At 36.7% G+C, this 27,562-nt stretch overlaps 5 protein-coding genes and 1 long non-coding RNA gene across 8 annotated transcripts in view; 3 read left to right on the top strand and 3 right to left on the bottom strand.

Annotated features, from left to right (window-relative positions):
* Window positions 1–10,247, bottom strand: part of Scar (wiskott-Aldrich syndrome protein family member 3 SCAR) — a 34,628-nt gene extending 24,381 nt beyond the window's left edge. The window contains exon 1 of one of the 3 annotated variants that reach the window (XM_072001018.1): window positions 9,371–10,247. The gene's annotated coding sequence lies outside the window, so the exon portion shown is untranslated. The remainder of the gene's footprint in view (window positions 1–9,370) is intronic. The other 2 variants (XM_072001019.1, XM_072001021.1) reach the window with 2 other exon arrangements.
* LOC139986048 (uncharacterized) lies at window positions 322–2,564 on the top strand. The gene is made up of 3 exons (XR_011799551.1): window positions 322–684; window positions 857–1,154; window positions 1,232–2,564. It is a non-coding gene; the product is annotated as an uncharacterized lncRNA (long non-coding RNA).
* Window positions 10,248–10,536: 289 nt separating the features above from the next.
* Window positions 10,537–11,378, top strand: Lsm3 (U6 snRNA-associated Sm-like protein LSm3). The gene is made up of 3 exons (XM_072001064.1): window positions 10,537–10,715; window positions 10,807–10,914; window positions 11,028–11,378. Exons 1-3 carry the CDS (start codon window positions 10,695–10,697, stop codon window positions 11,208–11,210), a joined length of 312 nt encoding a protein of 103 aa, XP_071857165.1. The 5' UTR covers window positions 10,537–10,694; the 3' UTR covers window positions 11,211–11,378.
* Window positions 11,379–11,516: 138 nt separating this feature from the next.
* Window positions 11,517–12,606, bottom strand: LOC139986041 (sperm flagellar protein 1). Its single transcript, XM_072001067.1, has 3 exons — window positions 12,258–12,606; window positions 11,889–12,176; window positions 11,517–11,799 (listed from the first exon to the last, which is right to left on the bottom strand). The coding sequence occupies exons 1-3, from the start codon at window positions 12,367–12,369 to the stop codon at window positions 11,534–11,536; spliced, it is 666 nt and encodes a 221-aa protein (XP_071857168.1). The 5' UTR covers window positions 12,370–12,606; the 3' UTR covers window positions 11,517–11,533.
* A 588-nt stretch (window positions 12,607–13,194) lies between these two features.
* Mfs3 (major facilitator superfamily transporter 3) lies at window positions 13,195–17,901 on the top strand. The gene is made up of 9 exons (XM_072022963.1): window positions 13,195–13,586; window positions 14,982–15,214; window positions 15,562–15,795; window positions 15,879–15,966; window positions 16,282–16,514; window positions 16,602–16,751; window positions 16,818–16,950; window positions 17,048–17,289; window positions 17,550–17,901. The coding sequence occupies exons 1-9, from the start codon at window positions 13,562–13,564 to the stop codon at window positions 17,724–17,726; spliced, it is 1,515 nt and encodes a 504-aa protein (XP_071879064.1). The 5' UTR covers window positions 13,195–13,561; the 3' UTR covers window positions 17,727–17,901.
* A 2-nt stretch (window positions 17,902–17,903) lies between these two features.
* L(2)10685 (5-methylcytosine rRNA methyltransferase l(2)10685) lies at window positions 17,904–20,656 on the bottom strand. The gene is made up of 8 exons (XM_072022964.1): window positions 20,062–20,656; window positions 19,797–19,979; window positions 19,348–19,702; window positions 19,100–19,282; window positions 18,705–18,991; window positions 18,488–18,612; window positions 18,280–18,417; window positions 17,904–18,192 (listed from the first exon to the last, which is right to left on the bottom strand). The coding sequence occupies exons 1-8, from the start codon at window positions 20,140–20,142 to the stop codon at window positions 18,051–18,053; spliced, it is 1,494 nt and encodes a 497-aa protein (XP_071879065.1). The 5' UTR covers window positions 20,143–20,656; the 3' UTR covers window positions 17,904–18,050.
* Between the last annotated feature and the right edge of the window lie 6,906 nt (window positions 20,657–27,562).

The following is a 27,562-nucleotide window of genomic DNA, read 5'->3' as shown; positions in this document are numbered from 1 at the left end:
GGGCATTAGTCAAATTAATGGAAAAAATCCAGCCAGTTCCCCAGCTAAGCTGATACTCCAAGCGGCGTGTAAAAGCGACGCGAAAGAAAACCGTGTTTTCACATCCAATGTTTCATTCCGCGCAGCGATATTCGCGGGTGCAAGGGAAGAGGCAAGAGAAATGGAAGGGATAACGAGGAGAAGAAAAGGGCGGTTTAAGGATGTTCCAAAAAAGATTTTTCACTGTTCAGAGATTTACGATCTGCATTGTTTTGTTGCTTCGATCTGGATTTTGTATGCTGAGTAAGGTATTGCATAGGGTGCTTCTTCTTCCTGTATACTAAAAATATACCTGTTTCTATTGATAACATAAAAATTAAAGAATTGAAGAAATAAATATTTTAAGGTAAAAATAAATTTTTCCTAAAACTCCATCGACTTACCATTTTTAAAAAACTTACATCTTTGGCTCTAAACGGTGTAAAATGGAAAAATCGAATACTTGTCGTGTTTTTCTCTTGTAATCTTCAAATACGTTCATTTGTTCTTCACACGAATCTCACGGTTCTATTCCATCAACGTCTCATACAAGGACAGCGGAAAAGCGAGTAAATTCATCCGACATAAAAATTCTTGAACGGAAGCAAAAAGGAACAGAGAACAAGGATAAAGAAGAATGTTAGCCAAGACGTTGGAAATTCTATGGTAAGATGTGATTATCAGCAAAAGAGAAACATAAAGAACGGTAAAACGCTGGCTTCCAGCCAGGTCAATGCGAAAGTACCACGCAACGTATATGATAGACGGTTGCCTTCGATTGAATCTCGCTATTATATCTGCATCACTGAACTGCTGATCATACGAACGTGGATTACAGGAGCTGATGTCAGTGCTACGATTGCAGTAACATGTTAGCTACGTAGCCAACATATACGAACGGGAATCGATGAATACAATTCAGGTCATTGGCAATACCATGTTAAAGCGCCTGTCGGACAGGTAACTGCGGACTTTCGATCGAGGAGAAAGCCACAAAATTCTCAGGTATTTCTTCGAAGTTGCGTGTATCGATACTCCGTGAGATTTTTAATCTTACGAGCTCGTTAACCAGTTTGTTGGTGACTCACAACACTTTTTACAGCGACGTAATAATTACGGTACTATTTTATCAATTGGTAAATCGTTATTGTAGTGTTATTTTGATACTTTTCATTTAAGAAACTCGTTAACGAGTTTGTTTGCATTCTTTCAGAAGGATCTGTCAGATTCTTGATTTTTACCCGGATCTTTGAACAACGTTGCAAATTACATCGTCTATAGATGTGAAAAAGTTAATTAAAAGGCATCGTTAACGGAGTGCTTTGAGTTAGCGAGTTCGCGCAGCTTTTATCGTCACTACACCGTCGACGTTGACTATACAGAGTATCGTGTACTCTGGCCAATCATTTACGCCACTTTACAGCTTAAGCTTGAATCAGTAACCAGCAACGGCAGATAGCAATGACACGATGCCATCTAAATTAATCCTTCTTGCGTATAATTAATGTGGAACACTTATACTCTCGAGTGTAACACGAGGTCGAGTGCCAATAAAATTGAAGGCGCAAATAAGGCAATGGAACGATACGTCACGAATCGTTTGCATCTTTTTCTTATAAACGGATACTTTTCATCGACGCATGTTCGACCGCAGCTGCGTTTGTGCGAGTTGCTGATTACATAGGTGCAGATTAACAAAACGTCAAAGGCCAAGCATGCAATATGCACGTGGATAAGCAGATCTTTGTAACGAGACGTCTTAAGAGAGACAGATCGCGTTCAAAGCTCCATTTAAGAATCCACGATACGAAGACCTCGTTGAATTGGCTTGACCGATAAACTAGCTTCCATTCATTAGATGATCTCAAAAATTTGATCTTAGTACGCGGTTATACAATTAAATTGAATAATTAAGCTGATTTCAACATTTTAAATTGATATTACAAAATTTCGTGCAGACTCGAATCTGAGACATACAGAAATATGTTAATGATTGTAAATTAAACAATTAAATTATTACGTATAGATAAAACGAATGAGATATCAAAGCGCCACCTTGCTTCCTCTAAGGTAACGAAATTAGGCGGTTGCAAGGAAAATTTATGCCTATTATGCAAGATCTTGATGAACTATTTAAGTGCGATGATTAACGACGAGTAATCGTATGGTATCGGTTCGTAAAGAGAAATCGGAGGAGGGAGGAGGGTTTCTTCCATGCCGGGAGGCATTTGCCTTGATATCAAAATTGGTTTCAATATCTTCAATGCCACCCGGACAAGGCTTGCAAAGGCAAGCAAAGTGACGGGCAATTTACGGCCACTTTTCACTTTCGAGAAATGACGCCGAGTAAACGGATCACTTCACTCTGTTGATTCATGCTTAATGACTTTCAAACTTAATATGCAATTCTCTACTGAACATTATTGTTAAATGCCATATAATATGTAGAACTGATAAAAATGCTATTAAAAAGAACCAATTTCACTCTTAAACTTACCTCTTTCACTAGTTAAACACGTGATTAAAAACCGATTAAATAGTCATATACACAATCATCATCAGCCGAGTGCAAATTGAATATTTCATGTACACCACGGTCGTTCGATCGTCATCGTTCTGAACTCGAACAAAGTCGATAACTGCTTGCCAGGGAGCTTTTCCGCTGCTTTACTCAACGCGGAACATACGTAATATTTTTGTACATCGTCCAATGTAGGTAAGTCTAGAGCCGCGACCCAATTTCTCGGATACCATGTGTCTGAAAACGCGGTCAGGTATTATTCTGCGTAGGAATACCTATTATGCAACGCAAACGTAACAGCATGTACTGCTCGATTAATACAGAGCAAAGACGTGGCAAAGGCGGATCCACTTGTTCCATGCGTATAAGTACTACACGTTCGTTGCTCCAATTTGATTAGTCAGAAACTGACCGCTCTCGATATGAAGATTATTATTATCATACATTAAAATTATTATCTCATATATCAGGTGTGTAAATTGATTTGACAAGACATTTAATCCTTTGATAATGTAATAAAATTCTGAATGCTTGACTTAAGAAATAAATCTCTTTATTCTCACGATTTCCTGCATTTCTGATGTCATATATAGAAATATGTACACGTTTTCAACTTTTTCTAGAAAGTAAATATTGTCACGAGTATTTGTCAGCCATAGGTATAGAATAACAAATTTAATAGAAAGAACAGCCAGACGTTTCTCGACTCTTAGAGTGTAGTTTTTAGTATAAGTAATTTTTTAGTATATTTTTTTCAGTATAAGTAACTTCCTTGCGAAAAGTGAAAGTGGTATTGTATTCTTCATTACCTGCAACTTGTCTATTATCTGGTTTCTACTTAGAAAACTGAAATTGAGGCTCCTAGTCTCAAGATCATAAAATGACCACAATACCGTCAGTCTAAATTCTCCTATGTAGAAAAAAATTTACGACACAGCGAAAACGTTTCAAGGAAGTATGACACAAAGATACAAATTTTTAACCAGAGATTGTCTTAAAGTAGATAGTTTTATCTTTCTCTACCAGAACCGGTCAAGTAGTCATTCTAGATTCTATTCTGAGCAATTCTTTTCCTTTTACGAACCTGGTAAGGACACAGATGCATACGTATATATATATATATATATATATATATTGTACGGTGCTTGTAAAATGTTAATGATTGTCTATAATACTTTTGACAAATTCTATTTGAAAGTATTAAAAAAATTATGTGTTATTTTTGTCATCATTTTGTCATACCTACATTGCGAACTTACAAGCAGTTGACAAGAGAAAACAGATCTTTTTCAGTGTACCAAAATTATTTAATCACTTACGAATGCTTAGTGTAATAAAAATAAGATATGGAAAATAAAAGAGGTGCAAATGCATAAAGGGAAAAGAAAGTTGTACAGAAGTAAAGGAACAATTGAGGCTGACAAGTCAAATTTCCAATTAAAAAATACATATGATGTTGCTTGAATATTGTCTTTATGAACGTGATGCGCTGGGACAGATGCCGAAAGCAGAAGAGGACACGGTGCAGAACTCGAAAATCGTTATGCGAGACAGAAAAAGTTGTCGGGCTGGTGTGACACTGGATCGTGCCGGAGAAATTTAAGCGCGCGTATTGAACATGAAAGAAGAGCATAACGAACAGTCGAGAGAGACGAGTAAAAGAAATAAAAAGAAGGAGACGACGTGAATCGGCGAGGCATGAATAACTCGTTATTTGAACATTGTATGGGAAAAAATTATTACGACGGAAAAGTACGTATTGAGAGCGACAAAACGATGTTTCCTGTTTATCTAGTTAAATATAATATACAGCTGACCCGCAAATAACATGGGCTTGAACAACGCGGATTTGCTTATACGCAGATTTTTTTCTCGGTCAATATTGTATGTGTTTCCGCGAACAGATACATACTATGTACATATATAATCGTGTAGTAAATCGTGACTTTGTAACAAACTAGACGGCTAACGGAGAGCGTTTAAAAGAACGCGAATCGCCGTTGCTAAAAGACAATCGGGCACATAATGCCAATAACATTGTCGTTGTCGTGAGATCAGTCGTGTTTCATTCAATCATCGGATCATTACAGCAGATACAATATATGTATAAATAACATAAGCGTGTGTGTGTATGCGTATTTTCTCTTTCTTATGTCTAGGTAATTTTCTTAATAACATTTCCTTTTCTCTAAATTATTTACAGATTATTATACGCATATATGTACATACATAGACAAGTTTTTGTAGATTCAAAAATTATACGCGCATTTCCGACTACGTGGGGTGTTTATGTCCCTAACCACCGCATTGTTCGAGAGTCAGCTGTAGTAGAAGTTAAATTATCAAAACAACAATTAACGAAAAAATCGATTAGCCAAACAATTAATGGAAAATTTAAAGATGATCTCTTGTAAAAAAGATTGAGCTAATACCTGAAGGCTAATGTCGCGTAAACGATATTTTAGAAAATAACGAACGCGTGAGTTACTGACCCATCTCATTCATATCTCAATGTTACGTATAATTATCAGAAATATACGTATCTCTCACGGAACTTGTTGGCAATGCAATTACTACTTTGAAACGTTATTCAGAAACATGTCGAAACTATCACATTGTTACGGAATAATATCGAAAATCGTTGCATCAAATCCGTCGTTATTAATCCAAGTGTTTCAAAGATTCTCTTGCACCGTACACAACACGAAAGTGTAGACAAACGAGCCGCGATGCAAAACGCGTTGGATTGTGCAACGACGCTCGATTATGGAAGCCTGCAGGTAAGTTGTCCCCGTTTCTTCTGCCATATGCCACATTCCACCGTTTGGCAAAAGCACAGACGAGCTCTCCGCAATCACCACGGATGTGGAAGCAATGCGCCGCGTAACGATGCGCTTTTTCTCGAAAAAAAGAAAGAAGAAAAAAATAGAAAGTGGAAAGCCATCGTGATATTACGGCGGATTCCGAACCGATGATCGCTCGACCGTGCTTCGGCAACTACTCTGCCATTCTTCTACCATTTACCCGTGCACCGTTATGCTGTAAACAGCCCACGAAGGGTCAACATTCGCGTCGTGCAGTGCACCTGTTTCGTTTCTCGTATTGCATTGCATGAATTTCTGACCGAAGAACGGACATAAATACGTTCCAAAGCGTTTCATTGTTGGTAAGATAGCTAAGTAAACGAAACGTTCAGTGCGATCGCACAATACTTAAATATATACAGTACTATTGTGGTCATACTGTTAAACAACTGTGGTTTAGTTCAATTAGTTCTCGTACCGTAAGGCACACGTTATGAGTAAAACGAGTTAGCTAAATTCAACTGTTATTCAATTTCGCACAGAGATTTCCCGTATTTGAACAATTTTGAAAAATTGCACGCATTAAAGGGGCATGATTAAGAATTTCATCGTCACCAGCACGACTAGTATTCACAGGATGATATAACTGTTACTTTCTACCAGCTGAGAAGATGATACATCGCAATGTAATTCTGCATGCTTAGAATGTACAGTTACAAAACAAATAACCTTTTGCTTCGAGTCATCCGAACGTATCGCAAATCCAATTGCTTGTTTTAATATCTGTGAATGAATTTTAACAATCCGAAACAGACAGTTACACTTTTAAAGCCAAATCTTGTTTACACGTGAAATTGGAAACTCATCGGTGAAATACGAGATTTTAGAAAAGCTTGTTTAGCGACGCGTTGATAATGGATTTGACAATAAAACGTTGAAATCTAGATTCTGCATCGTACGCGGAATTTAATAACTTTTTTTTGTCCGCTGACAGTCGCGTTACTTCATCTGCGGTTTTGCGTCTGAATCACCGTAAGACAGAATAACCTTTATTATTTATATGAAATGCAGCGAGCCTTGTAAACCACCGGCTAATATGAATTTATGACGCACATAGCTAATACGTTCTGCGTAAATCGATATGAATGGATCTTCGAGCGGGCAAAAGCGGGTCGAGATGCGAGTCAATCATGGATGCTGTCGAGAAGAAAAAGATATTTCATTCGAGACGTTTTACGAAGTTAGAAAATTATTATATTAGTACCAAGATCGTATATAATGTGAATCTGAGCATTTTAGCTGATCTCGCGTTTTACTTTCGTATCAATTTAGCGCTACTATGTACTAATTTGGCAACTTTGATAATGAATAAATGTTTGACATCTTCCATTAGAAATTTCTTAATTGATTGATTCATTAATGCTTACGATTAAGCATTACTTTTACGATAGAAAGAATTTTAATAATAAATCATTAATCCAACTGGCTTCGAGCATTCTAATATATCTCGAAAAATGAAAAAAATACTTTACATGAACGAGCAATTGCCTAATTATGTATTTGAAGCACCAAACGCGCATCTTCTATGATAATAACGTGTCATCAACCATCGATGCCTTCCATCTTTGGCAAATGCACAAGTCCGCGAAGCAACTCGCTGCTTGTGTTTACCCGATGCATAAATTTGTCATTCTGTTTTCCGCGTAAAACGTTTCAATGCACACGAGCGTTAAAAACACACTCGTCGGCTTGGTGGGCTTTGGTGGTGCGACGATTTCAAAGGATTAATGCACACCGTGCCGCTTCGTCGTTTACACTCATGAATAAAGAAATATCTCGACGGTACTCCACCCATAAAACACACGGTTATTTTGAATTCGTTCTCCCGCACACGTCGCGTGTCCCAACACGTGTTCGTATATATGCGCGTCTTCGCTCTATACATAATACAGCGATCTACGATATTATTCATGTAACAATCGTTCGATGAAAAATCGTTCGATTTCCAAATCAAGACGATGAACCGTTCAACTATGATAAATATATCATTGACTTTTTTGCCGTTGAACTGCAGATGTTTATGTAAATCCATATTTTTATAAACTTGAGAGAGGAATAGAACTGAATATTTGATACGATACTGTTAAAGTCACTTTTCTCAAAAATAAAGCTGCATTAACGGTAATTTTATTGCACTTTCATAAAATATAGTGTTCCTAGTTATATTGTCACCGTATTTTATATATAGTCTTCATTAGTTGATGTTAATTCGATATGTAAATTAAATAAATCTTTGGCGTATGTAGTTTTCTCTTGCATAATCTATTTATAATATTCATATTTAATAACTTATCATAATTTATTAAACAAGCGAATAAAATTAATTACATTGTTTAGTTGACGATGAGGCCTAGATACATATTTCTCGTTAAAAAGATCAGACGTAAAATATAAAACCGGATTCAGACGTGCAAACCTATGGAACATGGCGCAAAAATATTCATCCATTTTCACAAATGTTCCATCCTGTTCAAGATGAAGATATTATGTACATAGTACGTATCCAAATTAAACAAGCGCAAATGCACAATCCGCTTCGCAGCGTACCGAAATTCACCGATACAAATTAACGCGTGTACTGTTACGCACGCTTACATACGTATATATATATCGCTCAACGCCACGCACTTCTTAATGTTCAATGAAAAAAAGTATAGTTTAATTGAATTAAATTGTACCTGGAAAATTTTCTATTGTATTATTGAAACAAGTACATATTTATTATATTTTTTCTACTATAATTTTTATATTAACTATACGTATATTGTTATTAAAATCAAGTAATAAAATCATCCAAGACATTTGAAATATTAAAAAAAAATAGTAGTAAATATTCATCTGTAAAATCACAGGCGAACGAAATTTTATAGATAAACATATTCAGTTTAATCATTTCCCCCAAATTAACCAATTGGTCTCGATTTAACGGGGTTGCCCAGTCTCAATTAAACCGGTTAATCGGGTACTCACGGCGTAATATTATAAAACCTGTGTATCATAAACTTATCGCATCACTGTTCAGTAAAATACAGATACTACCAAATGATAAATCAGCGAAAAAATTCAAACAACCAACAATTATCTCTAAAAATATGCAACGCGTAAATTACATCTATTAACTACGTTAATTACACTATTCCATACTTCCCTCGCGTTAGTCGCCAAGAAAACAAAAAATATTCCAGATAATAAACTATTTTTGTGAAAACAATACGATCATCCTTAATTTCATCTTATTGATAACATATTGCGCTAGCTAATTTCGTTCTGCAAATTTGAAAACCAACAAATTGTGAACGCGGCCATGTATGCACCTATAGCGGAGAGGAATTTGTAGAATGACAGAAGTGACACGCACGGGAAGACCTATTGGAAAAAGATGATCTAAGATTAGCGAGGTAACCGTTGAAAGTACGTATGAAGAAGTTAGCTATCGGATTTCTTGGGAGGGCAGGAAACGTTTAAAATGTCAACAAGGTCGAAAGGCCGGGCGAGCTAATTGGCGCATGAATGTCACGGTGAATTTTAATCACCAAGCGCCATGTATTATAGGATCGCAATAGACATCTGTAACGCAGAGATACGATAAAATTGCGGCAAAATTCGTCTTCGTTGAAGCAACAATACTATCGGTAACATTTAACATTTCATAAGAAAAGTACCTTTTACTAACTCGTTTACGCAAGATATATTGGTCACATAAATATAAAGAAAATTAAGAAATCTCTGGACGTTACGCCTATGAAAATGAATTAAATTAGATGGAAAAGTGTATTGTACCACGCTTTCGCAGGAAAAAAAAAAGGAACGAATCTCGAGTATGTCAACAAGCATCGATCGATAATGCTGACGCATACACATTCCGTACGATCTAACGGTCCATTGATAAATCATCGTGGAAGGTCAAATTAAGCGGTTCACACAGTGTTACAATTCAGAGAAGTATATGTGAAAGAGAAGAGCTTACGTTGCCCGTTGAAGTTGGTTCGCAGCAACACAAAGATCGCCAAATATTTCTCTTCGAAGAGAATCGTCCGTGATCACTGCTGGTTCCTTTGTCCGAGCTTTACGTGAAGAAAATGCAGAACAGCACACGAGAGACGCGCGTAATCCGCGAAAGGCTGAAGCCTCCAGTTGCTTCTCCTCTTCGGTAAGAAAATCGAGACATATAACGGAGTACTTCTCTTTCCACTGTCACTATGAACTTGTTATCCGAACCGTGACCGGCCGCAATTACACGCGATCTCGATCGAAAGATACATACGCACACAGTACAGTGACTGACAAGAACGGTGAATTTTCGTCAGTTCGAACTAGCGTCGGGAAAACCACCCCCTGCACAGCCGGCGCCCCAACACCCATGTGCCGCCCTAAACCTCCGCCCATTGGCCCGAACCATACATTCTACGGACTCCTGATTCCTTTAAGACTCTTTTTATTACACGTAAAATCGTAGCTGACAAGAATTCCGAACGAACGCTCCGTTAATCGTTTAGTCTGTGTTACGTTATCATAAGCGACAACTCTGCACGACCCATCCCTGCGGGAGCTCACCGAGAAGGGGGAATGGGAAAAGGCCGACTGACAAGACGTCACGTTTCCCGGGAGCGCTTCGATCTCTCTGAACTCACCATATCTACCGTACAGCTGGCCGCGTGTCTATACATAACACTGATAAATGCACCAGAGCCGTTGGACAGCTCGTAATTTCGACGTCGTTAAGCAGAAACGTGAAAAAACTTTGCCAAATGATTCACACACTGCACGCAGTCTTCACCCGCGAATTGAGAAAATGGCGTTGCTCGCTCCCTCGCGCTTGTTCGCTCTAGCAATACCTCAAGCTACGCTGATTCCTATCGTTGACTACTAGCGCCTATTCCTCGATGCGTGTAACCTAATAACTAGCACGCGGGAGAATCAAAACACTTCTTCTGCCAACAGATAATAATTTATAAAAAGAACGTTTCACGAAAAGGTTCTAAGTTGCCCCGTTGCCTTTAGAAATAATACAACAAATGTATACAACAAATTAAATTTTGATAAATGAAAAACAAAATTATGTACGTTTAAGTAAAGAAAATATATTTCAAGGAATATGTGGCGCCACTTACTGGATGGTTGTATGATATGATGAAATGATAGTATTGCCGGTTTATCCAAATTCCGAATGATGCCGTGCGATAGTTGGGTGAGCGTATAAAGAGTTTTAACCAAGTTTAACTATTTATAGTTGTATAAACATAAAACTCAATCTGGTTTTAGCAGCAAATTAAAAATAATTTAATGGCATTATGGCTGACGAGACAGAACAGGTAAAAACACTTGATTCAAAGTTCTGAATATGAATCTAACCTACTCTAGTCTCATATATATACATATATACATGTATATATACATTTTTAGGTACCAGCAATAAATGTTAAAGAACCCCTAGATCTTATAAGATTGAGCCTGGATGAGAGAATATACGTTAAAATGAGAAATGAGAGAGAATTACGAGGACGATTACATGTAAATATCACTTTTACGACTATATTGTACCTATTATTTACTATATTATATCTATGTATATATTTCTTAACCTATTTTATATTTAATTATTATACAAAAACTTTTCATTGTAGGCTTACGATCAGCATTTAAATATGGTGTTGGGTGAAGCAGAAGAAACTGTAACTACAGTAGAAATTGATGAAGAAACTTACGAAGAAGTTTATCGTACAACTAAAAGAAATATCTCTATGCTTTTTGTTCGTGGAGATGGAGTAATTTTGGTTTCACCACCAAGCATGAGAGCACCGATATAAAATTTCTATTTATATATCATTTATATATCTAAACGTAAGAGATAGATAATATTGAATTAAATTCCATGTTGATACGATTTTATCAATCTTTTGTACTAGCATTTGATGGTTGTAAGAAACTTGTGAAAGTAACGGATTTAATTCGAATAAAGCTAAATATAATATAAATATAGAATTTATAATTTAAACATGACAAAAGAAACTAAATTGTGGTACACTATATTAAAACAGTACATACATTAAATGTTTATAAATAATATAAATTTTGGAGTACAATGTTATTTAAAATATTCTTAAAGGATTAGTTTTTAAATTTTAGCGAGTTATATTTTCGTTCGAAGTTTTGAAATTGTACTAGCTGCAAAAGTTCTTGGTGTGATACTTTGTTCTACAGGTTTTATAATTTGTGACGTAAGATCTGTAATTCTTTGATCTTTCAGTTTTATCAGAGATTCTAGGTGAGACACTTTTTGATGAAGAATATTTATCAATTCATTCTTTTCTTCTAATTCTTGTTTTAGTCGAACGAAGACATGACGCGGAACAGTTTTATTTGCTATTTCTTCTGGGTTGAGAACTGACTTAACAACTTCTTTTCAAGGAATGAAATTGTACTCAAATAATTTCTTATAGAAATTTTTACGCGAGATTTTATATTTATTGTAACCATTCACTTACCTTTTTTTTCGTCTTCTTCATATTCGGCATATAAAGAATTTCTATCTGCATTACAATCTTTTAAAATTTTAGCTCGCAGTTCGATTAAAATTTTTTCGATAACGCCAGGTTGCGAATTTGCTAGTTGATTGATCACGTCCTTTCCTAATTTTACATCAAGTTTTGAAAGTACTTTGCGATTTAAAGTGCACCAGTTGTCTATTTTTTTTGCAATACTATTTCCAGGAATATAATTATGTATATCGACGTATCTGGGGTAGTATCGTTTCAACAATTCAGCCATGAAAACTAAAAGTTATTGAAATATATTTTAAACATCACACAAAGAATTACAAAATTATTTTCTAAAATATAAACTTTGTTTTATACCACCGTCAGAAAAATCTCGAGCAAGATTTTTTTTTGGTTTGGAAAATGATATTTGCTCCATCCAAGTATATATTTCTTCGAGGTTCGCATTAGATTCTAATTCTACACTCATATTTCTCTATCATTTACAACAGTAAAATCAGAAAATGACTTTTTCATACATTGAAATTTACGAATGTATCGCTATATTTTTGTTACATTCTGTCAGCCTGCAAATTTTTATTAGGTCGACATAATATGTATACTGCATGCTCTTTACGAATGCAACTTCATTTTGCTTCGGTTTGATTAATTTTAGCTTGTTTTACCACATCTTAATTTCAGAACTATCCTCATGACAAACGTCACGTGTACCACATTGCGTCAGATTAAATAACGGTAAACGGGATGACAACTAAACTTCGAACATTGCATCTTATGCAACTGAAAAATTAGATTCAATTACATAAAAAACTAACTTTTATTTGTCTTATACAAATTTTCAAATAATTACAAATCAATGAAATTCATAGTTTTCTAGTCTATAGTTTTCTTCAATTCAACTAGCAACGAATATCTAAATAACTTATTCGTTGCGAATGTATTAGATAATTTAATAGAGTCTAAAATTTCTCGAGTAATATATTTAAACAAAAACACGTTAAAATTTGAACGAATGATATAATTTTTGGATACTGCAATTATTTGGAAAGGAGATATTTACTTAGCATTTTAATGCAGATATTCATAACGGAAAGTAAATGTTGCACGTATCGGCAGTCAAATAGGGATGAAATATTTCGATAGTGTTTATACTTCTTGTATTTCACTAAAATCGAAGAGAGACATTCTTGGAATCGATGGACAGGTTCAGCGTAAATACGATCACGTCACAGCGACGGAGGTGTTTGAGGACGGTGCGTTCGAGCCTGCGTTCACGCGGGCTATCGCATTTATAGAAGAGGCGCACGCCCGTACTCCTCGGAAAGGTTTGAGGAAACAGAAGCATCACATTCGTCCTCAGTGGCACGTTGCACGCACGAGGCATCGAATCAGAAGAAATGATCATTTTGAATTTAAATATTCAATAACCGATTCAAATTCGATATTCTTCAAGTAAATTATATTCTCCAAATTTAAGTTTCTTGTCGAATTTGGATGATCGTGAGATTGAAAATAACAAGTGATCGATAATTATTAATTTTAAACATATTAGAAAATCAGATTTTTAGCCATATCGCGTTAAAAAATTTTATCGTCTTACAAAAAGTACACTTCGAAGTGGTGAAAGAGACTTATTGTTAGTCGTTGACTGAAAAAAAACCATGACTGAAAAACACAGTTCCAAGGGTGAGTAATTATAGTTTTTTACTTTTAATATGTTCTAAACTACAGATTGGATATTAATAACTTTCTTTCGAAAAAGTGGAAACGATGAGTAAATTCCACTTCTTACAATTTACATCATACTTTTCTTATAGAAGCTCCATACCTGTGACCTTCAAATGTCCTCTGGTCTATATTTCAAATTTTTTATTGGAATATTTCAATATCAAATATTTCACTATCAAATAACTATAAAGCTAAAAAATTTATTATATATTACATTCAAATTTTTAGATAATTGGGGAATAAGTCGTAAATTAAAGCGATATGTAATCAAGTAGTAAACCGCGTTGTTAGTTTTTATATGGTTGATGCAATTCCTTGGTTTCATCGTTAACATACGTAGGTGATAATTATTCCTGTAAAGTTTTATCTCTTCATAGTTTAATATATTTTCCACTTATGTTTACACAGACAAATGTAATTGACAATCTATGACAATCCAAACTATATCCTATCTATAATCCTATATATCTAATATATCTATAATCCTATTTATATTATTATTTGATCTTCATTGAAGTAAATATTGTTGTGTTAAATATATTTGCTTAGCTGTTCTTTGACAAGTGATATTCTGGAATTTCGTTTTACGTGTTTGTTGACCTATATCTGTATCGAAAATAAATGCTTGCGATAAAAAGAAAGTTTTAAAAATTTACAAAAGATATTCGCTTTAGTACACTGAACGCGTCTGCTTACGGCTATCATTTTTATTAAAAAGTGATTGAATATACAGTTATCAAATAAACCATGATAAAATATTATTTATCAACACGAAAATACTACGCGTGATAGGAATGTGTAATTACAACATTCTTTCATATCTGTCAGTATATCTGTCAGTATTTTCCTCATATTTCTTATAATTCATAATTCTATCCTAGATGAAAGAATGTCTCGAGATAAATAATATACCTACACAATACTTTTAAAATAAAAGTTTAATTAAATATAACTAAATTACAAGAGAAAGATCATATAAATTATATCTTTATCTTTTGACTTTTTTGTTTAATAAATCCTTATTTATATTAAAGAATTAAATTCTTTATTTAAAGATAGCTCTAGAAATTATGGGACAGAAATATAGTATATTTGAATCTATTTTCGAAAAAAAAATGTATTATTTTCATGTGCACGGTACGTATACAGAATCGTATAACCGCACGAACAGACGAAGAAGTCGAATACCTGATGACTCCTTCGCCTGTACTTCGTGCCAAACGACACGTCCTCTGTTCGTATCTTGCGGTATGATTTTCCCCGCGATATCACATTACCGGGTCAATCATATCGGAAAATTCGTTTTTGCTTATTTATAAGTAATCAACACGTCGATTTTAAATGTATTTATAGGACACATTATATTCCCTATACGGTACCTGATGGCAATCATGGGTTCTATCGGGCTCGCCATCATCTACGGGTTCAAGGTAAACGTAAGTGTGGCTATCGTAGCTATGGTGAACCACACTGCTGTAAAGTTATCCGCGTTGCATCAATTGGAATCTGAGAATACAACTGTAATTACTATGGACGAATGTCACCACGATAGTGTTCTTTCCAATGAGACGAAAACAATCACCGAGGTACATATATATATAAATGTATTATTGATAACTATGATGTTTTTAAATAAGAATGATATTACAGATTTCATACTTAGATACAATGCAAAAAATAAAATATAATCGTATTTACCTTTCAATGATTCGATTTTAATATAGTTGCATCGGTATAATACGTACGACAATAATTCGACCCGTAATAAAATAAAGATTACATTGTATAAAATTTTATCCTGCTATATATTTTCTTACTTTCGTATAGAAAAATAAATCTATTACTTTCATGGATCATGCTGTATATCAAGCTCCACAAGATAAATAGAAATTTTTATTAAAAAGAGATATGATATTGATATTTATTTATATAGGATGGCCCATTCGTGTGGAATGAACCTTTGCAAGGTCTTATTTTATCATCATACTTTTGGGGCTATATGCTATCCTTACTTCCGGGCGGCAGAATGGCTGAACTTTTATCTGCCAAATGGGTGATGAACGGATCGGTATTTCTAAACCTCGTAGCATCTATATTATCACCTGTTGCTGCTGAAATGCATTACTCTCTCTTCATCCTGATGAGATTTATTCAAGGAATCGGTGGTGTTAGTATAAAAAAAATATTAAATATTTCAATTAGGTGTTGAAATTAAATATGAAATATTATAATAAAATTATAAAACTACAGGGTGTAACATTTCCGGCAATGCACATTATGATTGCCAAGTGGGCTCCACCAAATGAGAGAAGCGTCCTTGCCTCGATTGTTTATGCAGGTAAAATAAAATTTTTGCTAATTGAAATTAAATTATTTGGAATTTCTACTATCTAAAGTCATAGCCTTTTTATTTAATTTAAATAAAAAATCGGAAAAAGTTGAAACTACAACTTGGGTTACACTACTTTAATCTATATATAATACAATAACATGAGACTACCTTTATTGATTAATGATTACAGCTTGAAGCACTTAATAATATTGAAAATACATTTCTTTATGCAAAAAAATAAAAATTTCTCAAATTTTTAATTTTTGCTTCCACAGTCAGTCATCTATCTCTGAAACTATATATAATTTTTACTTTCTGTAGGAACTGCTCTAGGTACTGTGATTTCTATACTCTTAACGGGAATACTGGCTGCAAATTTCGAATGGATATGGATATTTTACATCGAAGGTGCACTTTGTCTAATTTGGTGTACAGCATGGTGGATTATGATTGAAGATAGCCCAGAGGAACAAACGAGATTTATTAGTCAAGATGAAAAGGATTATATTATGCAATCTTTAGGTCAGAATAAAAATAACAGCGGACATAAGGAGGTTTGTTAAATTTTACAAAAATCATATTTGAGATTTTTATATATGTATAATTAGTATCATTATTTGTTATATCGTAATATTGTTCAGAAATTATCAGTTCCCTGGGGCGAGGTATTAAGATCTAAACCGTTTATGGCAATCTTAATCGCTCATTTCTGCAGTAATTTTGGTTGGTACATGTTGCTTATCGAGCTGCCTACTTTTATGAATCAAGTACTGAAGTTCGATATGAGTTCTGTAAGTATTGAGTAAGAACTTTAAATTTGTAAAATTAATATCACTAATAATTCTCTTTATCTATAGAATGCTGGCCTTTCTTCGATGCCATTTTTATGTATGTGGATTTTTACTATGGTGCTTAGTAAGATACTAGCCATTATGCAAGACAAACAATTAATTACGGTAACAGTATCGAGAAAAATTGGTACACTGTTTTGTAAGTATACTATTTATATATACTATATATGTATAATTTTAAAACATACAATTGGGTTAGGTAATAACAGTCAAAAATATATTTTTTTTTTTTTTAGCATCTGTTATTCCCATGATATGTTTAATAGGAGTATCGTATGTTGGTTGTAGTCGAACATTAGCGGTTACATTAATGACTATTGGAGTAACATGTATTGGTGGAATGTATAGCGGGTTCTTATCAAACCATATTGATATTGCACCAAATTTTGCTGGTACTCTTGTCGCCATTACAAACTGTGCTGCTACCGTACCTGGGTTTGTTGTACCAATATTTGTCGGAAAATTGACATACGGAAATGTAAGTATCTACATACAGTAAAATATCACTAACACCTTTCAAGCAACAAGCTTCTAGGCATAAAAACATGAAACAAATTTGTGCATTTATTAAATTAAAAAAATACTCGAAACATTAAGGGATTGATTTTACGTTATGGTATAGTGATTATTTATGAATAAAGTGCAAAATTCGATTTATTTTACATTTTTTTTATCGAATATTTTATCTCAGTAATTATAATGTTATCATTAATGTTATTATCATCAAATGTTTTATAGCAAACTATAGGAGCATGGAGGATTATATTTTATACAACTGTTGTCTTATACATAGTCGAAATATTAGTCTACAGTATTTTTGGAAGTGGAGAAGAACAACCTTGGAACAAAATTAAACCAGCTGATGAAGAAGCAAGCGATCAAACATTACCATTAAAAGAAAAGTCTATGAAGTGAATGTAATTTTTGAGTGTATGATGTGAATTGATTTTCGAACTTCATATTGAACAATTAGGTTTAATAATCATTTTATGCGAAAGAAATTACTTAAATATTTAATATCATTAATGAACTGTTTCATTCTTCACATTATTTATCACAATAAATAATAAAATATAATTATAACCTCTTACATTACAACTGTACATGTACATATTTATTAAATATTACTCTTTTTTATAGCAACATGTTACATACTTACAATCATCTGCATTGAAATATAAATTATTTCATTATTTGATTATTTAATTTTAGTTATCCAATGGGCTCTCAGTCATTCACCTATTGCACTTTCACCATTTTACAAAAATACATTGGTCCCCAATTATTTTTCAGATTAGGTACAACAATATGACCATATTTCAAGTCAATGTTACCAAAGTCATATAGACATCGTAAGGGTAACAGTGCTTCTGTCATATCTCTATGAAAATTATATAATGTATCAGAAGTCAATATTAACGATAAAAATAATAGTATTATTTATTTAGAGAAAGATATAAATACGTACTTTACAACCATAACAGAATTGTGTTCTTCCCACGCTCTTTTTAATGCTACGTGTACAACACCATCATTTTGTACAGGACTAAGAGAACATGTTGAATAAACAACTGTACCTCCTACTGAAACCAATTTCAATGCAGTCCTATAGAAAGGAAATACAATTATTTATGATAAACTTAAAAAATATAAAATAAAATATCTTATCTACTGACGTTAAAATCTCAGACTGAACTTCTGGCATTTTTAATCTTTCCTTAATTCTACTTGGTTTGAAAATATTGTTGTCATCAGAATGTAAAATGTGCCTATCTGTTGTACATGGTACATCAACTAAGATCTAAAAAAGTTAAGAGGCGTAAAATATTAAATAAGGTATTGTTCCACTCACAAAGTATTAAACAATAGAAAACAATGTATTAAACTGGACACCTTGTTATATGTACCATTCTCATCAATTGCTCTAGCATCTTGTTGTGTTATAGTTAACGTATTTTCTTTTTCGCACATGTTTGAAACATATTGATTCATAACGTTTTTGAGTCTCTTTATTCTAGATTCTGTAACATCATTAGCAACCAGTACACGAGGCATAAGTGTTTGGAGGATGGTCAAAGCTTTCCCTCCAGGTGCAGCACACATATCAAGGACTATATCATTAAACTGTATATCTAGAGCCAACACAGGAAGTATAGATCCACCATCAAACAAGTAATAATCTAAAAAATATAGGATATGTTAATAATAAAATAATTCATTAAATATTCTAAAATACATAAACATTTCATTTATTATTATTATTAAAATCCATAGAAAATGATACAAACCTGAAACACCGGTAGATCCTTTCTTAGGATTTGGAAATCTACTGTAATTTTCTCTTTCAAAAGCATATATATACAAATATTCTGGAAATGGCAGAACAAATTCTTTCTCAACATTTATTTGAAAATCATTAGCTTTATCATAAAACTTATAATAGTCAGATTCCAAAACCCAACCATCGGAGCCTATAAAACATATTTGTAAGGACATATTTTAATTTTGATTAAAGAAACATTAGAATTAAACAAACCTTTTATTTTGGTAGCAGGTATATATTCCTGAAGTATAGCTAAGTCTACGGATGAATTGACAATACGATTGGTATCTAATTCCACTTCATTTAAATTTTCATCTATAGATTTTAATTCTGTAGGTATTCGTTCATCTTTCTTAACAAGTTCAGTAGTTTCAGCATTTAATGAATTTGGATAATTAGCAGAATAAGTTGTTTGAAGTTCTTCTGATTGATTTTCAGATGTTGTAATGCCCTTTGAATTTTGTTTATCTGGCAATTTACCATATCTTGTCACTCTTTTAGCTTCAAAGAAATCTACATTTTCTTTTTGTACATTGTATAAACTCCTCAAATTTATTGCACCAAGTAACTGTAACAATTTTATCGATACAACTCTTCAATATTTTTAATACTTTCAGCTTACGATTATTATCTGTAATATTATTGGTATTACAATAATGTACCTCCAACTCATGTTGGACTCTTTCTGCATCACTAAAATTATTAACCACAGCCATATATTTAGATTCTTCTGATAACAATGCAGCTCGTATATTTGGCCACTTATCTCCATAAACGCCTGCGTAAAATTCATTAAAATGTTCAAGTGCTTTATCTTTTGCCATTTTCCTTTTCTTCAGTTTAGCCTATGATAATAATTATATATTCTTTTAAATGTATTCAAAGAGAATGTTTGAGTTCTAATCATAGGGTTATAAAGATACAAACCCAGTGAATCTTTTCATGTGCATATCGAGCAGATACTTGTACGATCTGTTTTAGTTTTAACTTATTAAGTAGCACTATCATTTTTTTGAAATATCCAATTAGTCGATTGGAACCGAATATGTCACGAGCTCTCTAACTTACGTTCCCAAGTATATATGTGTCTGATATACTAGAAAATAAAGAAACCGAAGTGGCGGCAAAATTCGTTACTCGATATCGCTACTCGATGGCGCTAGCTGTGTATTCAATTTTCTTTCGAACGCAAGAAGTAGTTGACGACGATTAACCGTTAGTGAGAGCGGTGTAAAGAAGAAGGGCGTGATCCGGCGTGAACTGCAGGTACAGGTGAAACAGGACAACCGACAAATCCACGAGTTACGGTACTACCGGTGCTACTTGTCTCTAACACTGGACGTCACATCTTTTTTATCAATTCAGCGTTTACTTCTGCGTGACCCTTTCTTTTCCTACTTTGCCGACTTTCTTTACTGCAAACTCCACGACGTAGGATACAAACAAAAACTGAAAAGTTATATACATGCACGCGTAAGTATACGCAATACCTAATCGACCTATGTATTATATTAGATGCAGACGACAAGGAAGCGACGTATTTGTCGTGACATCGAGATGAGAAACGTGCCGAGCAAGATGGAGTGAATGGGGGTAGTGGGGATGAGGACGAACACATCTTTGTGCTCCCCTCTTGCGAAGGCGCCCGTGCGCCATGAAACGTGGCTGTTTCGAAAGTTCCTACTCGAAGAACCTATTTTAGATGCTATAAACCATTTCAGCTTGTAAATTGTTTTCGGAATTATACAAACCTCGGTACCCGAAGAAAGAAGTTGCAACGTATTCTAGGAAACTTTGAAATTTTTCCCATAATTTACAACTCTTTAATGTACGATTTTTCGTATTTACGAAATTTACGCGTTCACGATATTTACGCGTTTCATAGACCTGGTTGTAAAATCTTCCTTGAACATATAACATGTCCTCTGGTACTCGCGCGACGCGATTTCGAAAAATTCCACCGTATCTATAGAGTGAGAAATGTAAATTGAGAATCGAGTGAGGCCGACACGATAATCTTGTTACCCTCGAAACACGTACAACATACTCTGGTGAAAGTCTCCACTATAGACAGTAGACGCGAGTTCAGTGTTCTCGAGGGGAACGAAAAGAGAACGTCGCGTCGTCGCGCAGGAGATCAGCTCTTTTGCTTCCAAGTGAAGATCACAACTCTAGTCCATGGGGTGCGGTATACCCTGTGTATGCCCAGAGACACATACCTCGTCAATACTTTTGTGTTCATTGTCACGCATACAGAAACTCTTCCTCTCGATGAATCTCGACGACCCGAATCGCTCGACGGCGAAGCTGGTTTCGTGGATCTCTTCATGAGAGGCACGTCGTACGCGATTTGTCGGGGCACGGGGTGTGACGGGGACTCGAGGGATCGTAAAGGCAATGCACTGTAAGGAGCTCACGACGACTATACCCTCCTCCCGCCCCTCGCGCGATCGCGCTCGCGCGCGCGCCGTCCTCCCTCTCGTTCTCTCGCCACCGTCCCTTTCTCTCCCTTCTTTCTTCACTCCCTCCCTCCCCCTCCCTCTCTCCCGCCATCTCTCTTCCTTTCCCTCGTTCCCTCTCGTTCTTATCAGAGAGCCTCGACAGTACGACCACACTCATACTCTCGTTCTATTGCTCGCTCGGCTGATCTCTCGAGGAGGGCGCGTTAGGGCGCTCGCCAGCCACTCGTGTATCTTCCAATTCGTGCTCTGTTTCGAAATTTCTTCGATACCAAAGGAAATTCGCTGCCCCTTCGGAATCTCCGTGTCATCGCGTTCCCCGATATTGCTCGCTCGCACACGTGCTCCCACAAAGGGAAACAGCGAGGCCAGAGGACTCGGAAGTTACGACATCCGGTACACAATACTACCGTTTCCTGTCTCTCGTGACCCTTGGTCCCACTTGCTCTAGCCCACGTGACCCCGCCGTTTCACTTCGCGCAGTTTCGATTTAACACGCACGCGCGCGCACGTCTCTGACTGCCGCGGCCCCGCTTGCGCACGTAATCTCTAACGAATATCGGCACGATTTTTCAAACACATTTTCTCGAGTTTCAAACCCTTTCTCAGCAGGCACTTGCTCTTTCGAATCTCACCTAGACACGTTACGCGATGTGTAAAATATGGCGCGACTCCTTTGTACCGATTATAAGGGTTCGATGTAGCCTCGTGAGAATTCTTTGATATCTCCTGTTGCTCTGCGAGCACGCACTTAGCACCGCGTATCGGCACAATACATTCTCCACAATAGGTGGTTGATTCCTTTCTAAATCTCCGCATTTCCTCGCGCGGTTGATGGTTGAAGAACGGATACATTCACCGCCATAGCGGCCAATTGTTCTGCAGGAGCATGCGTGTGGTGCTGTGCGCGCTTGGGAAAAGATTCGGATAAAAGAGGCGAAATCACTCTGATTTGGACTTTTTCGTTGTCACAGTCCTACGCCTTGCTTCTCTCCAGCGCAGCAGCGAGCTTCCCGTCGTCACGTGCATGCATGCGTGCATGCGTACATCGCGGCATGGCGAGTGCATACATGCCGGGTCGTTGAACGAGCAGGGGGTACCGAGGACAACAGTAACGACTGCACCAACCCACTTGTCTCGACCCTATACAAGTCACGTGCACGTACAGTGCTCGGTAATAATGGTCCCCAGAGGGTGTGACCTATTCTATATGTTGGATTCTCGCGCTCGTGCACGCGCCAGGCCGACTTGCTGGTACCAACATGCTTTGGTACCGCGGCTCCCCATGGAAAACTGCAAATAGAAACGTTTTATCATACAGACACGTTTTGTTTACCTCTGCTTTATTTTTTGGGACAAGATATCGGAGTTTAAATGAAATGTTGGAAAATTAATTAATGATTAAAAATTTATCCTCTCAGTTAATACATGATATTTTGGCTCTTATTCAGATTATACTTTATTTATCACTTTAGTTAATAAGAATATGCATAAATGAAACATCATTGGAGGAATAAGCAACTACATAAGCTCATCTTTCGTTTATATAAATAATTTTGTTCTTCAATAGAAAGTTAATAAAATCAATTTTATTAGCGAACGTTGTTTGCAACGTAAATTTCATTACATCGATATTGGCAAATTCGCGATTAGGAGTTTAGAAATGATTATATCCATGTTTTATTAATGGTAGCGATGAATAAGTGATCGTAAAGCATTCTCAAGCTCACTCAACCGGTGATACTTTGTTGCAAGACACGCCCTCTCTTTTTCTGTCTCTCTCTCTTTGTCTCCACTATTACTTTCTTGGACGAATTTAGCGTGGTGAAGTCCCACTCGTTCAAATATTTTGAGCCCCTGACTCGAGATATTCTCTCGGTTGGTGGATTGCGAAATACGCAGCTCGGACGGTGTCGGACGATGTACGAGGACGAAAGTAGGTAGGTAGGTAGGTAGGTGGGCAGACGGAAGTCAGTTTAACGGTATCACCTGAGAGTTCAGTCAGGCTTCGATCCTTACACGTGGAACGGGGTTTCACGAAATTCGTAGTTTCCTCGTGGCGTATTTCTTCTTCGCAGCGCTCAGCATATTTTTTTACGATCCGTACGCCCACCTGCGAGAACAGTTCGATGAAGGAACGGAGAATTTTCGAGCTGTTCCGAGGACTACCACTGTTGTAACTGCTTTGGTCGTTAGACGCCTACTATTGCATCGAACTTAGAAAAGAGCATCGGATGCATTCCTTCTTCTCTTTCAAGGGCTATTCGTGTTATTCTTTTTATGGCGATGTTTAGGTGGACGTGATCAGAATTTACGAGTTTGTCGTGCATTTTAATCTTATTTTATCTTCTATTGGCATTGGATGAAAAATGAAGAAAATTCGAAATAAATTATCTAAACAGCACAACTTTTATATTATAGGAGTGAACATTTCTAATTTAGTATTATTTATATCATAGAAGTTTTAGTCAATAAACTTACCTTACGAGAAATTGAGTATCTTCGTATTTCCTCTCTATTAGTCTTTTCTTTTCTCTCCTTCGTGACCTTTAGATTCAACGAAGGAATTTAAAAATTTTGCTCAGACGCAATTAAATCTGTATATACAAATTACCGTGGAATTGAACCAAGTGATAGGATGAAGCGAGGTTTACTTAGGAATGGTTCCTAGTTCTTTCGTTTATACGGGGTTGTTGAGGAACTGTGATCGCCGGGAACCAGGGCATTGACCCTCACTGCCACGCCACTCCCACACCGCATTACGTCAGGCTACGTCCACTGCATCCTGCTCATCTTCTCGACGTTTTATGAGGGCTTTGCTACCCGCGAGTATTCGCGGAGCGGGGTTGCGGTTCGCGTAATCCTTCCGTGTTCTCTGAACTTATCAATTCTGAGAAAGAAAGAAGAAAACAAAGTTTGAAACTCGAGCAAATAGAAGAGACGTTAGGTTGATTAGAACGTTCCTCGGAACAGTTACCATTCTTGTTCTTGGCTCGCTGAACCGAGGAAGTCAAACAGCACCAGATACAGGAGAATAAGATGTGCATGTGTTTAGTAGAGGCAATGCCTTTCTTTAAGGGCGATGATATAAGATAAAATAGTATGTTCTTTATCACATACGACAGTAGCTATCGAACACAGAAGAACAATATCGATATGTTTGATTTGGACACGTGCATACGCACACAAACACACGTCCAGAGAACCGTACGAATACATTAATTTTAGAATAGAACCGCGTACCATGATCACCTTCGACTTTGGTCCTGTGGAGAAAGTATCCGAATAATCATGGGGACTCCCTAAACGTTGTCTCAAAATGATCATACATGCCGTAGCTAGCCAAGTTGCTTGGTGGACCAAAGGGAGCCGCTGGTACTGGTGATGGTGCTGCTACAGCAACAACCTGTTGCAACCACCCCGACACGCCATAGCCAGCGGGAGACGTCCAACTGGTCCGGAGCAAACTAAGAAGCTACGTAACCATTGGCAGCCGAGTTTCTCGTTTACTCCGGTGGACTTGCATCATTTAAGACTAATACGCTGTCGTTTTCAATATTTACTGTATATAGTAATACAAATTATCGACCCTATTGTTACAATAATAATTTTAATATTTCTTAAAACGCACGAACCGCAAACGATGAAAGTTAAAAACTGATATGTACAATATAAAGTATTTTGCTGAGAAATAGTTCTTTGTTTTAATAAAAAATCGATTATGTATGGCAACGGAGAAACAGGTGTATAGATATCGCTGTTAGGTCAAAGTATCTTTAGTAATCCCGTATCGATTGGATTTAGATCTTCCTGAATCGAATTGAAATTGGCTTTACTACCTGTCTATCTACTTTACCTGCGACCTTTTAGGGTACCGGGAGGGATACGAAATAGAAGAGAACGAGAGAAACAGAGAGGCAAGAACGAACAAAGGGCGTATTCACGCGTCAAAAGTCACCACAGCGTGACGATAGGGTGGTCCATGGTGAGACCTGTAGGACCTACTTTGGTATTTCTGCGGCATAGCACTTGTCGCACATTTATTCTTCTCGCTTTACGAGCTCCGCTGTGCATCTACCTGACTGGTTATCCCGCGATCAACTTTGAAAAATGTTAAGTCTTTCAGGCTCAAGTGGAAATTTATTCGAACGATCAACAGAAAGATAATATAATGTAATATATGTATTGTTCATTTATATGCTGTTTGCTCTTGGTTTATCGAACGGTATGTAAATTCTTTACCAAAAAAGGTCTTTAAGTTATACGAGATAGTATAGTGAGAAGTCGGAAAGATAGGGCTGAAAAGAAACGAGAGAAAAGTCAGTTCTTTAGTAGGTCAACGGCGATGTTGTTCCTTCCCTTCGGAGATTACGTCATCGCGCCTCCCAACTCGCGCCCGCTCAGCCAACACTGCACGTATCGCGCTAGTTGGTGTATGTGAAGATATGTCATACATGTGTACCAGCTCTGTTCCTACGTGTGTACTTGACCACCCACCCGTCCACCCACTTAAAGAACTATGGCTATGTTTTAACATACCAGGTGTCAGTCACGTTTGAATTTAAGTTCGAGTCGTACGAAACACAAATATGGACCACTTTTACGACATTAAATATTTTTCGGAACTATCTTTTATCTCTAATTGAAAGATCAGTCGAATTTTTCGACGGTTTTAATAATGAAAGAAATATAATTTTCGTATTCAGGTATACGTACATAACCGTTGGGAGCGATGTAGCCAGTGGTAAATTTACCACTCACTTTCAGAACAGCACTATTCTGAATATTGAGCGCGAGATCGATGTGCCACGAGGGTTTACGTTTCTATGCGTGAGACTGGTGAAAAGGAAGAACAGGGAAGAACGGTGGGAGAGGTATGCGGGTCGGGGTCGAGTCATGCATATCGATGACGACTTGTATGAATTTTTCATAGTCTTTTACAATTTGAAAAGCTGTTTGGCCTGAGTTTATGGTTCTATAAACCCAGTGACCCCGGCGGTGGATCTGCTTCACGATCTTTGTACCGATGCCGTCTCATCGTGCTTCGAACTAACTGTTTACGGTCAGTTCGACTGGTTCCAAATGGTCGAGTCGGAGGAAGATTCCGCGATCAACGAGAGGATTCGTGGCGTGCACTTCCTCCTCTCCTTTCTCGATATAGGTGCATAGCAATTCACCATTGATACTGGCTGATAGAAAAAAAAAATACGTTCCTTCGTGTAGAGTAACACGTCGCAGCAATGGAAAGAAAACAGAAAGGAAAATGAAAGGAGATGGTGACGGTTAGTACCTACAGTGGGACGGGGGAGGGTGAATGGTGGGGGTAAGGGAAAGAAGGTTGGGGTGCAAGAAGAGTTGGAAGGAAAGAGACGAGCGAGGAGTGAAAGATATTGGTAATCGAGGAATCCGGGAACCCAGAACCGTTCGAACGGTTGGCTGCCGCAGACGCAAGGTCGTTGTCCTTGGGGGATCAACGACCCCTCGATGAGGGATGGCGTGGTGGGGATATATATACACCTCCCCATCCATGACGCCGCCGTCTGGGTATAAGGGCGCCTCCAGGTTGGGTTAGACCTAGGGTTAGATTTAGAAGTCAGGAATAGGGATGCGGATAGTCACGTAGGTGCATGGGCAGATAGCTGAGTGGAGGGGCAGGAGGGAGACAGAGAGAAGGGAACAGGCAGAGGGAAAAAAGCTGAAAGGCAGCCCGGGGATAGAAAGTGTATGTTGGGTGGTAAGGCAGGAGGGCGCTGTGAGAGAGGTACAGGGATAGTCGCGTTGCGACGACAGGTTCTTAACCGAAAATACATAGGACCAGGAGGTTCGATCATGGGGGTAGAAAGTTTTATCTCTCGGTTGGAGAGCGTCGTAACCACCTGTTGGGGTGGTGATTCCGCTCGAAAGCCATTGGAAATATTTTACTAGCCCTTTATTTTCGACATCGAATTAATCTCGAATATCCTGCGGCT

This window comes from Bombus fervidus, chromosome 3, assembly GCF_041682495.2.
Source record: "Bombus fervidus isolate BK054 chromosome 3, iyBomFerv1, whole genome shotgun sequence".
In the NCBI taxonomy this organism is placed as follows: Eukaryota; Metazoa; Arthropoda; class Insecta; order Hymenoptera; family Apidae; genus Bombus; species Bombus fervidus.
This window is presented reverse-complemented; position numbering and strand designations above follow the sequence as displayed.

Excerpts from the sequence above, each read along its gene's own strand:
- Lsm3 (XM_072001064.1), top strand. The coding sequence starts at position 10,695 with ATGGCTGACGAGACAGAACAG. Across the intron at positions 10,716-10,806 it reads TGGCTGACGAGACAGAACAG|GTACCAGCAATAAATGTTAA; the intron begins GTAAAAACACTT and ends ATACATTTTTAG. Across the intron at positions 10,915-11,027 it reads AATTACGAGGACGATTACAT|GCTTACGATCAGCATTTAAA; the intron begins GTAAATATCACT and ends TTTTCATTGTAG.
- LOC139986041 (XM_072001067.1), bottom strand. The coding sequence starts at position 12,369 with ATGAGTGTAGAATTAGAATCTAATGCGAACCTCGAAGAAATATATACT. Across the intron at positions 12,177-12,257 it reads TCGAGATTTTTCTGACGGTG|TTTTCATGGCTGAATTGTTG; the intron begins GTATAAAACAAA and ends AATAACTTTTAG. Across the intron at positions 11,800-11,888 it reads TGAAGAAGACGAAAAAAAAG|TTGTTAAGTCAGTTCTCAAC; the intron begins GTAAGTGAATGG and ends CTTGAAAAGAAG.
- Mfs3 (XM_072022963.1), top strand. The coding sequence starts at position 13,562 with ATGACTGAAAAACACAGTTCCAAGG. Across the intron at positions 16,515-16,601 it reads ATAACAGCGGACATAAGGAG|AAATTATCAGTTCCCTGGGG; the intron begins GTTTGTTAAATT and ends AATATTGTTCAG. Across the intron at positions 16,951-17,047 it reads AAAAATTGGTACACTGTTTT|CATCTGTTATTCCCATGATA; the intron begins GTAAGTATACTA and ends TTTTTTTTTTAG.